This window comes from Quercus suber, unplaced genomic scaffold, assembly GCF_002906115.3.
Source record: "Quercus suber isolate HL8 unplaced genomic scaffold, Cork oak 2.0 scaffold_431, whole genome shotgun sequence".
NCBI classification, from domain to species: Eukaryota; Viridiplantae; Streptophyta; class Magnoliopsida; order Fagales; family Fagaceae; genus Quercus; species Quercus suber.
In genome coordinates, this window is record NW_027069882.1 from 315680 (window position 1) to 328443 (window position 12764).

The following is a 12764-nucleotide window of genomic DNA, read 5'->3' on the forward strand; positions in this document are numbered from 1 at the left end:
TTTTTTTTACTTATTTACAATTGTATATTTTATTTTGTTATAAATATTTATTAATAATTTCAATACAATTTTGCCCCGAATTAAAATTCTGGTCCGCCACTGTAGGAGGAAACGATTTGCACACAAAGGGATTTGGATTGGCTGCTATGCTATGCTTTGATTAAAGTAGTTAATAGTGAGCTCATTTTTTTGTTACATGGAGCATTAATATGATACTATTTATCACCATAGTTTATTTGGTATAACTTATTTTTTATCAGTTTATTTTTATTGATTCATTTTGCTTGAAAGATAAATTGAATAAATAACAATTATACCTTAAAAATGAAGGGGAAAAAAGGTGAAACTTAACCTATACGTTCTTTTATGGTTTTGAACCTATCTGGCTACAAATTTGGTCCTTGCATTTTCGGCAGTTGGCCTAGTTCCAAGCATGTAGCTTTTGTCATTTTCATTGAGCTAAACTTGTGAACTCTCTCTTTTTCTTCTCACTAGGAAGTAGGATCTCAGTGTGACGTAATTAATCCATGTAGCTAGCTTTAGCCTTTATGGTTAGACCCCCCCCCCCCCCCCCCCCCCCCCCCCCCAATTTTGCTAGATCTAACAGTTTATCAGCTATCACTAGGAAAGCACATAGGCCTCCTTATGAACATGTAGCAACATGATTTTGCATCACCGGATGTGAGACTCTTTTTGTGGATTTGATGTTACAATAATATCTAAAATGGATAAAAATGCATTTTGCATCAACGGATGCTAATGCTCGAAAGACTGGTTTACTGTAGGCTTACACGTTGATACACGTGGCTACTTCACCACAGCTACCATGACAAACTGAACTCAGCAAAACAAGGGCCAACGCACTTTTTACAAGAGGCTCCATCTGTAGTAAAAACAAAGGGGCCTCAAGCCAAGCCCAGGAAGCAGCTTCACACTAGTAACCTCTTGCTTGTTTGTCAATTGAAGTGTGCCTTCCAACCATGTGGAGGCTTAGAATTGAACGTCAATTAGGATCCTTTAGAATTCATAGACAGTCACAATCATACACACAAACACAGAAACAGAAATAGGAATAACTGAAATCCTTGATCTAGGCTTATTACTGAGACATACATCATACATGACAAACTTCTTAATTAGATGTTATAACTTATAACCTTTAGCATGTCAAACATAGAGTAAATGATTAAACATACTCCTAATGTATAAAACCAACATAACTTTACCCTATTAGTAATACAGACCTCTCAGCCCTATGAACATTTTTCTAACTCACATAGGGAAACATATCCCCAAAGTTCCCATTGCTTTCTCCGAAAAATTCAGAAACTTTATTAAGAAACACACACACACACATTAGTTGTTGATTCTATAATAAAAATTACAACACTTTTAAATGAACATCTGAATGTGATCTTGCTCTCTCTTCTTTTTGGATTTAAGGTACTTCCAAAAGTTGCTATATCCCAGATGATCTCTGTCTATGCCTCTTCAAGCCCAATATGACAAGGACTAATCCAAGATAATCATAATTGAAAGCGGAATCTAAGAGTTGCAGCTTGTAATTGTTCCATGGAGGAAATCTAAACCAAAAATCAGTTAGGAAACTTCTTCTTGTAATGGCCTTCTCATGGCTGAATGTGTCAAATGAGAACTTTCCATGGTACCTTCCAAACCCACTTTCACCGACTCCTCCAAATGGGAGGGTATCAGCTGCATACTACACATAGCCAAATGAAAGTCTTTAGACTGAGAATATATTAGGAGCTTTATAGCTATTGTAAGTCTTGAGGTCTATTTATTAAACTGTTTTTTGCCTTTGTAAGGAAGTGTAGTTTAATATTCACTAGTTAAGCACAGATTAGACAGTTTAGCCATGAAATCATCCTGCCATATTTCTTTTGTTTACTTGAGAAACTAAAAGTAGTGCTAGACAATTGACTTATTGGTAACATACTTGAATAATTGTATCGTTGAATGTCATGCTTCCAGATGATGTTTCAGAAATCATCATTCTTTGGAGTGTTTTATTTTGGTGAAGCAATAAATAGCCAGTGCTATTAGGCCTTGAATTTATGAATTGTATACTGTCTTCAATCTTCTCCAGCTGTCAAACCAAGAAAAGAATCACTATAAATTTGCAACATTCACTATCTGCAACTGAGTATCAGCTTTCTTGAGGGTACCACCCATTTATAAGCTTCTGGCCAGTAAGGTCTTTTTCTTTTGAAGACTAAAAATGAAAACCTGAACAAAATTTAATTGTTTGGGCATTATTTAACTAAGTTGGCGGGATTGTCTCAAAGTTAATACTGGCTTAAATTAAAAATAAAGAGAGAGGACTGAGCAACGGGCAATTAGTGTCCATACAAGAAACTACCTGTACCTGGTTGATGGTATTTGCTTACTGTGATTATTGGAAGCAATGGGCCAAAGACCTCATCAGTCATTATTGCTGCTTGGAGAGGGGGATCCACCAGGATTGTTGGCTCAATGAACCTGAATGGAGATCAATAACAAGCATATAAAACTACTTGTGAAACATACTAATTTAAGAATAAAACACTTGTCAAAGAAAATTGTCCTAATGGAATCATAATATAGGATAAATCCCATATAAAAACCAGTTTATCATATATGAACACTCAAATTCATATATAACCAAAACTTCTTAACAAAAAAAGGGGGTGGGGGGTTATTAAAGAAAGAAAGCTTAAACTGTAAGGTCCATATGCACAAAAGAGATTAAGTGTCATTTACAAGTTGTCTTTCATCCACTGATCCACCATAAACAATAGAAGCATCAACATGCGGGTCCTTAAGAAGATTCTTCAGTCGTAAGAGATGTTGTTTATTTATGATTCTGCAATGCTGTGTGATTCTTTTGGGTTTTCTCCAAACATTTCCTTGATTATGTTCTTCATCAACTCCACCTTAAAAAGATATCATAATTTCAAAATTTGTTGCATTACAAAAAAATTTAAAACCCATATAATATTCAGCATAAACTACTACTTTCATACCACAGTGTGTGTAAATTTCTTTTCAACAAGGATGTAGTCTATTGCTATGCATGCTTGACCAGCACAGCAACCAAATTTCCCAAAAATAATTCGTTTTACTGCCACCTTGTGATTAAAAAGCACAAAAGAACTCAGCTTAGCAAATTGTCATAACATAGTAATAGAAATGCATAGGTGTTTTAACCAATTAGGCCAATTTTGTGACTACAAACAAATCATAGTGTAACATATTAAGGCTGAACTTACCTTCATGTCCCAAGAACTAGAAAGGGAATCAAGAACAGCAGGGCATTTTCCACCCAACTCTAGAGTAACAGGTGTTAGATGCTTCACAGCTGCAGACATGACTATCCGTCCAACATGTGCACTTCCTAAGCATCAACATTAAGATTGAATTACTTAATCTTTTATAACCAATGGTTAGAATAATGATCAGGTGAATAAATTCATTATTGCATATATATCAGTCTAAGCTTTTGGAACAAGTGTTAGTTTATCATAATGTTAGAGTGAGCAATTATGAATTTGAACCATGTCTTCACTTTACTTCTCATTTAAAAAGTCATATTGAGCTTGAGTCTGGGTCCACATGCAAGAGGGAGTGTTAGAAAGATGAGAGAGTAATTTTACCTGTAAAGAAGATCTTGTCCCATCTCTGCTGTAGGAGTTGTTCACCCACAGACGGTCCACCTTGGATAACCTTGACAGCTTTGTTGTCCAAGTAAGTGGAAATGGCATTTGCGAGAAGAGAAGCACAAGCAGGAGCCAATTCAGAGGGCTTTAGAACCACTGTATTTCCAGCAGCTAATGCCCCTATCATTGGTTCCAAGGACAGTCCTATGTTTTGTAACAAAATGACAACAACTTTTATCATGATTAAGGATATTGGAGAGGAAATTGAAGCAAACTATTATAAGTTTCTTTTCTTTTTTTTTTTGGTTCAAAAAAGTATAATGATTTACTCACCAAAGGGAAAATTCCAAGATGAAATAATGATGACAAGGCCAAGAGGCTCAGGAACAATTTCTGCACTAGTGAGCAAAGCAATTCTCGGTAGTTTAGCCTATAAACCATGCATCAACAAACATTGTTGTTAGTAAGTATGTCTTGCCCTCAATGTACTTCTTGAACATTATTAGGACATGTGAACATGGTGGTTTATGCATAAAGTTTATTAACTTAATTGCTTAACTAGAAAGCAGAAAAAAATTAATTGCTTACCTAGATGGCAGAAAAAAAAATTAAAAAGGTTCTGCAAACACTTTTTTTTTTTTTTTTTATTTTATGAAATATACACATAATTAGTTTCTTCTTCTCTATATTTTTTAAATGCCATGTAATGTCTAGTAAATAAGCTTACCGTTTTGCTCGACATCCAGTCCTTCAAAGACTCCAATGCTGTATTCACTGTCTTAGTCAAGGTTGCTATCTGCAAACAAGGATTTTTTATATATAAGAAAAGCAAGAGATCAAAATTTGGCTTGGCACACTTGCGATAAATAGTTCTATTTATTTAACTTGTAAATAGAGATACAACTCAAGGATTGACATGACCATCACACCAAACCTAGAAACTAGACAACCACAAAAGCATGCACTCAAAATGGACTAAAGAAAGCACTCATATGCTTAAAATAAAAGAAGTTAGTAACTTTTCAAAAAAGTTATTATGACTTTTTTTAAAGATTAGTCCATTTATATATAAAAAAAGAGTATTAAAATGGAACAAGAATAGTTTGTACCTCATCTCTAAAAGCCTCAACATGATGCTTTCCCAGATCTTGCTTAAGAGCCTTAAAGATATCTCCCTCTTTCTCCTTCAAGAGAGTAAGCAACCCTTTGAGCTGTGACTTTCTCCAGGATGCTTCTTTAGTTTTTCCATGCCTGTAATACTCCCTCATATCCTCCAGATCTCTTTCCAAATCTCTCCAAGTCTCCATGGCTAAGGTAAAAACAATACACTAGACCTTAGCTCTTCATCCACTACTTAATTCAAGCGGCCTTCTGTGCTGCCTAGTCGGGCTTTATAAAAGCTGCTCCTCATTGCTCATTGCCTCATGCAGTCTTACGTTAGCAGCATACAGTAATGATGTGGGCCCAAAGGGATTCATTGTCGAGTAATTTTTTGGGTACTCTCGGAGCACAGTGAATGGTGCTCAATTCTCTCACATTCATAGTGGTTTCCACTTATTAAATTCATAGTAAGATCTATCATGAATGTGAGAGAACAAAACACCATTGCACTATATTCTAGAAGCTAGTATCTAAAAATTTATATTAACGTCCGCTTCAACTTTCAAAACAAAAATCCATTTTTTAGAAAATTATGTAAAAGCGCCCAACATTTATCATGTTTAATATTAGGTCTTAGGATTTTAATTTGGTCAATTAAAGTCTAAATTTTTAAAGCCTTTATTTGAAACTCCAATCCATCTTCATTATTTATTTTTATTATTCTTGATAGTAACAAAGCTGAAAAAAATTAGAAGTTAGTAAACTTTAGTGTTTCACTTAAAAGTAAGCTACTCCAATTTCCTAAAATCATTTTCTCACTCTAACTGAAGCTTTCTCTCTATAAATGGAAGTTTCTCTCTTTACCCTCTTCATTCAATGGTTGTCAAAATGATTACCCATCAAACCCCAAGTAAAACACATAATTGTGAGTTCTAGTTAACTCAACTGGTAAAGTCTTGGATGATTGAATAAAAGATCTAGGGTTCAATCTTCACCTATACCAAAACTGATTGATGTCTTGGTCTGATAATAAAGAGATATCATCAAAAGCGAATGATATAGGTTGAAACTCTAAAAAAAAAAAAAAAGTAAAACACATAAACCTTATAGACTTTTTCTTTTTGTACAAACTTGTACAAGAATTATTAGAAGTGCAATAAAATTTGACTACAATTTCTTATCTGTTGTATCTTATTGGCTAATGTAGCATAACTATATAGCTTATTGAGCTAGGCACTTCTTTGCATTTAGTTGAAGATTATATGGTTGAATTTAATTGAAAAACCTGAGCTATAACATCTATAAAACTGAATCTAAATTCTAAATTCTAAAATTTACCCTTATTACAAAAATAGAAGCAATTTCATAAAACAAGATTGTGCAACATGGTGATCGATGTGATGGTCATTGATGAAGGCAATGGCCCCCCATATGTGCTCTAACTCATATATATATATATATATATAGGGCAAGACTTAAGTACAATACTTAAGTATTGTTCATTAGGTTATCCTCTTAAGATTCTGTCATGTAGATTTTTTCTACATGACAGAATATTTTTTAGTTAAGTAACTACATGACAAATTCTTAAGAGGTGAACCTAAAGTATAACACATAAGATACTGTATCTAAGTTTTATCAATATATATATATATATAAAAGAAAGGGCTCTGACTAAGAGAAAGAACTACAAGTGTGAATTGGAGTTAGCTTCTTGTTATACTTGTAGCATCATGGCCTAGGTTGTGAAGAGGTAGTTGAAAATTGTCAGCACCGCTGCAATGGTCAGCATCAAGGCCATTAACAATTGTATTACCAACTCATCATTGTTCATATTAAAAACTAAAAATAAAAATCTAATTTGATGAAATTTATTGATATATTTAGCTCGCACTTTAAAAATAACTAGTTTGTAACACCAAGCATATGCATGGATACACTTAAAAATATACAATAAAATGCATAATATAAGTCATATATATAATTTAAATACAATTGATAGTCATTTTTATATTTTGTTAACTCCTTAAAAAATTTTATAAGGATATTATTATATATAAAATGTAAATTGTCCATTCTTTTTTTACGATTCATTTATTTTAGACTCTTTGATTTTTGTACTTAATAACTCACTTGGATGAATATTTATGATGTGATCCCATATTTTATTCTAATATTAAGAAATAAAACTCTTTTAAAAATAAATAATTTACGACACATAGCGTAAAATTAGAACTCTAATTTGGAATTCTAATTTGAATTTCTCTCAACTTCACCTATTATTATTATTATTATTATATATATTTCTAACTTTGCCACTACTCAAAGAGCCACAATCTTGTGGTCCTTAATACTTAGGCCCTGTTTGGTAACGGTGTTTAAACAACAAAAAACTATTGTTTAAACAACACAACACGTATTTATAGATTTCTAAATTTGCCATTACTCATCAGAGCCACAATCTTGTGGTCCTTAATACTTAGGCACCCATTTGGTAACGGTGTTTAAACAACAAAAACTGTTATTTAAACACCACAATAAGTATTTCTACACATTTTTTCACATACACGTATTTTCATAAAACTTAAACAACATATGAGAAATCTTACCAAACGGGTCCTTAATAGCTCATGTTCATCACCCTACAACCTTGAAAATCGCTGCTCATGAGTGTCATCAAGGGACCATATATATGTTTTTAGTAGTACAAATATTAGATAAGGAATGAGTTTTTCAAACCGCCCACCTTTATTCCAAAAAAAAAAAAATATATATATACATATATATATATATATATATATATAAAATAGAGAGAGACTAATTATAGGACCATTAAATTTTCTGGTAACTATAATTCTAACAACGGAAAATGTTGAAGTTGTAATTAATTTCATTACAAAATGCTTACAAACAAATTGATAGGATAATAAATGTAATTAATGTCACTTCAACAACGTAATAAAAATAAGGAAAACGTTAACGGGTGCCTAAAAACATTAGTTTAAGAAATATTTTTGACAATTTTTTTATATTTTTCATTAAAGTGATATTAAAATTTTTCTTAAATAGTCTATTAACAAATGTCCTAAGGACACTTGTTAACCAGACCTAATAAATAAATATTTAATTTAATTCTTTTGTTGTTGTGCAGTGTTATGACATAACACACTCTTTAGTTTGTACAATAAAATTTGTAGAGAAATGTTAACCGATTAGAGCACTGGTTTAGAAAGTATTTTTAAAAATATTTTATTAAAAAAGAAAAAAATAATTACTTTTTTTTAATAACTTTTTTATATTTTCCATATATTAAAATTGTACATTAACAAGTCTCTTAAAGCATATGTTAACAAATGTTCTAAGAACACTTGTTAACCAGACCTAATAAATAAATATTTAATTTAATTTTTTTGTTCTTGTGCAGTGTTATGACATAACATACTCTTTAGTTTATACAATAACATTTGTAGAGAAATGTTAACCAATTAGAGCATTGGTTTAGAAAGTATTTTTAAAAATATTTTATTAAAAAAGAAAAAAATAATTAATTTTTTTAATAACTTTTTATATTTTCCATATATTAAAATTGTACACCAACAAATCTCTTAAGGCATATGTTATCCGGACCTACATTTGCAATATTGATATCATTTCAGACTTTCAGTCAATAGAGTGTTTTTATTTTAGTGGCAGTACACCATTTTTTTTTTTTTTTTATGGCAGTAGAGAGAGCGAAGGCACCAAAATTCATTAAATTAGGGAGCAAGTGCCAGGCAGTAGAAGCAATCATTAATGAAACCGAAAAGGACTAGGCTATAGCCTAACATACATAGTGACTAGTCAGGGGCTAAAATTTTTGAAAATTTCTAACCACCATTTATAAATTATGAAAAAAATAATATATAGTAACACAAACAATTTTGCTATAACTGTGACTCCGTGAGGTGACAAGTTTGAGTGGTGAAGAAATTTTTTTTTTTAATCAATGTGTAAGTGATAAACAACAATTCACAATTGTCATATTAGAATTGTGGTAAAAAGTTGTAAATTTTTTTCTTGTTTTAGAACTATTTTATAAATATTGGGTTCGGTTAATAGGTGCTTTTATGACATTTATTAATAAACCATTTCATAAAAATTTTGATACTACTTTATGAGAAATATAAAAAGTTGTAAAAAAAAAAATCAGTTACTTTTTTTATTTTCCATAAAAGGTTTCTAAAAGCATTTCCTAAACGCATTAACAAAATCTATATATATTTAACATTTTAATAATTTAGTAGTTAAAGAGATGGTATTTTTTTCTCAAATTTTTTTTTTTGGGTAAAATGTGTTCTCATATCTTTTAAAATTTTGGATCCATCATGTCTTTGAAAACTTCATTAATTCAATTGATTTTTTTTTTTTCTTTTTTTGGCTTGCTCCGATAAAAAATTTGGTCATTTATATTGAAAGTGAAAATTTTAAGGATTTCAATATAAAATTTGGTAAAAGATGAATTTTGTTCTATAAAAAATCATTATCAAACATAATTTTGATAGATAATACTAAGTTGTGTATGTGCGCACGTGCGTGCGTGCACATGTGTATGAGAGTTTGTCTCGACTATTTAATTAGTATGACAACTTAGCCCCACCTCTGCTAAGTTCTAATCTAAAGCTACATGCATGAATGTGTCACGCTGGGATTGTATAGTTCCTAGAAATGGGACAGTTTGGGTCCAGTGCTTCCAGTGCACTGGACCCGTTGGAATAGTGATATGAATCTAGCCAGCCCGTGGGCGACCCTATTACCCTGTCTACGAGTATGATTAAAAGAGACATTACCAAGCGAAGAAGCTAACACCTTGACATCCTTGACAATATGACCAATGCTGGAAAAGGAAGGACCATTGGTGCTGAGAGCTTTTATAACAATTTCAGAGTCCCCTTCCACAATGATGTTGTTAAAGCCGAGTTCCTTTGCAAAACAGAGGGCACTCCGAGCTGCCAATACTTCCACCATCTCTACAGAAGTAGGTAGTGGAATGAGATGTCTAAAAGCAGCCATAACTAGACCCAAGTCATTGCGAATTATCGCTCCCAAGCCTGCAGAGCTGAGGTCGCTGAAAGTAGCACCGTCGAAGTTGATTTTCACCCAATTCGAAGGAGGAGGAAGCCATTTTGTGACTTTTGGGGGGGAGGGAACTTTTGTGGGGATAAGGGAGGACTGAATGAAAACCTAGAGAGAAGCCGAAGCCAGTTGGTTGATCATATCCAGCGGAGCAGCATCTTCACCCACACGAAGTTTGTTGCGATGAGTCCAAATTTGTGAAACTGTCATAGCAAACAAATCCACAAGGTTGCTCTTCTCAGAGCACAATTGCAGTACATCAAGGAAGCTTGCAGCCATGCCCGTTGCACTTACCAGCCATGCCCAATTGCAGTACATCATTTCAGACTTTCAGTCAATAGAGTGTTTTTATTTTAGTGGCAGTACTCTTTTTTTTTCTTTTCTTTTTCTAATGGCAGTAGAGAGAGCGAATTGAAGGCACCAAAATTCATTAAATTAGGGTGCAAGTGCCAGGCAGTAGAAGCAATCATTAATGAAACCGAAAAGGACTAGGCTATAGCCTAACATACATAGTGACTAGTCAGGGGCTAAAATTTTTGAAAATTTCTAACTACCATTTATAAATTATGAAAAAAATAATATATAGTAACACAAACAATTTTGCTATAACTGTGACTCCGTGAGGTGACAAAGTTTGAGTGGTGAAGAAATTTTTTTTTTATCAATGTGTAAGTGATAAACAACAATTCACAATTGTCATATTAGAATTGTGGTAAAAAGTTGTAAAATAGTTTCTTGTTTTAGAACTATTTTATAAATATTGGGTTCGGTTAATAGGTGCTTTTATGACATTTATCAATAAACCATTTCATAAAAATTTTGATACTACTTTATGAGAAATATAAAAAGTTGTCAAAAAAAAATCAGTTACTTTTTTTATTTTCCATAAAAGGTTTCTAAAAGCATTTCCTAAACGCATTAACAAAATCTATATATATTTAACATTTTAATAATTTAGTAGTTAAAGAGATGGTATTTTTTTCTCAAATTTTTTTTTTTGAGTAAAATATGTTCTCGTATCTTTTAAAATTTTGGATCCTTCATGTCTTTGAAAACTTCATTAATTCAATTGATTTTTTTTTTGGCTTGCTCCGATAAAAAATTTGGTCATTTATATTGAAAGTGAAAATTTTAAGGATTTCAATATAAAATTTGGTAAAAGATGAATTTTGTTCTATAAAAAATCATTATCAAACATAATTTTGATAGATAATGCTAAGTTGTGTATGTGCGCACGCGCGTGCGTGCACATGTGTATGAGAGTTTGTCTCGACTATTTAATTAGTACGACAACTTGGCCCCACCCCTGCTAAGTTCTAATCTAAAGCTACATGCATGAATGTGTCACGCTAGGATTGTATAGTTCCTAGAAATGGGACAGTTTGGGTCCAGTGCTTCCAGTGCACTGGACCCGTTAGAATAGTGATATGTGTCCAAAAATGGACATGTGTCACAATCCCAACTGGTCCAATGTTACTGGACACTAGACCTAATCCAGAAAATGTCAAAATGAGAGATTCCACACTGAAAATGACAAAAGCACCTAGAAAACAAAGGTTCAAACTTAAGCCATACACGATAGGCAAAAAGTGAACATCAACGTTCCTATCCAAGTAGAGACAAAGGCAATTCTATGGGCCCTCAATCTTACTTGCCGACTAAATGCTTCTCACTTTGTTAGGTTTTTAAATAAACCAAGTTATTTATAAATAGCTCGAGTTTGACTAAGGAAAAAATCTGTTTATATTCATTTATTTAACAAACAAGTCAAGTTCAAGCTAGGCTCAAGTTTAAGCTTGATTATTAAACAAGTCAAGCTCAAACATAATAATGTGTTTCTGAACAAGCTTGTGAACATAACTTGATTTAATTATATATAATATTATATTTTTATATAAATACTTGTTTAAAAGTATACTTATATAGACTTGACATTAGATTGTATAAGTTTATAAATGAATTTGTATGTTATCAAATTATTATTTGTAGTTTATTGATAATATAAACAATTCATTCATCCTAAAAAGTTAGAAATTTTTGAAAAGGTAAAAAAAAAAAAAAAAAAAAAATTTGTCATGATTTTACCATATGTGAGAAAAATAATAAGTTAATCAAAACATTCATCCTAAAAAGTTAGAAATTTTTGAAAAGGTAAAAAAAAAAAAAAAAAAAAAATTTGTCATGATTTTACCATATGTGAGAAAAATAATAAGTTAATCAAATAACTCGTAAACTTTAGATTGTTTGACAAGAAATAAACCAAGTTAAAACATATAATCTTATTTGGCAATGATATTGAGCTCGGCTCATGTTTGAAATAAAATTAAATGAATGAGCTTGAACTTTTACACAATTGTCAGTGAGAGTGACTCTAAATTGTGTATAGATGCAATTAAAGCTTAGGTTGATAATGTCCCTTGGACGTTGTATAATCTTGTTAAAGTTGTCAGGTCTATTATTTTGAGACTTGACTGTGTCTCATTTAGTTGGGTTCACCGCGAGGTTAACAAAGCAGTCCACGTTGCTATTAGGTCCAGCAGAATGGAAAGGAAAAAATGGGTTCACAACAATCCTACAAATAAAAGAGGTGATGTAGAATTGTCTAAAATAGGTAGATTGTACAACCTACACACTGATATTCACTTGGTACACTTGCCTCAATTTGAATAATACAATTAATGCGGAATAGACTATGGGAAGCATACGAAAGAGTCTAAGGGTCGTCAATGGGCCGGGTCGAGCTGGCCCGGCCCATTTTTACTTGGCCCAAGGGCACAATGGGCTATTAACTAGTTAATGGGTCGGGTCGGGCTGGGCCGAAAGAGAGAACCCCAGCCCATGACCTTGCCCATGGGCAATGCCCATTTTGTCTTTAATGGGCTAGGTTACTAAGTT

General features: G+C 32.3%; 1 protein-coding gene across 1 annotated transcript; it reads right to left on the reverse strand.

Moving 5' to 3' along the window:
- Positions 1-1239: 1239 nt before the first annotated feature.
- On the reverse strand, positions 1240-4995 carry LOC112010332 (aldehyde dehydrogenase family 3 member F1). The gene is given in 11 exon segments (XM_065761849.1): positions 1240-1720; positions 1958-2107; positions 2409-2499; positions 2738-2867; positions 2870-2933; positions 3024-3121; positions 3236-3394; positions 3654-3860; positions 3990-4086; positions 4384-4452; positions 4766-4995. Coding segments are annotated over 11 exon segments (1524 nt in total). The 5' UTR covers positions 4964-4995; the 3' UTR covers positions 1240-1459.
- Positions 4996-12764: the final 7769 nt, after the last annotated feature.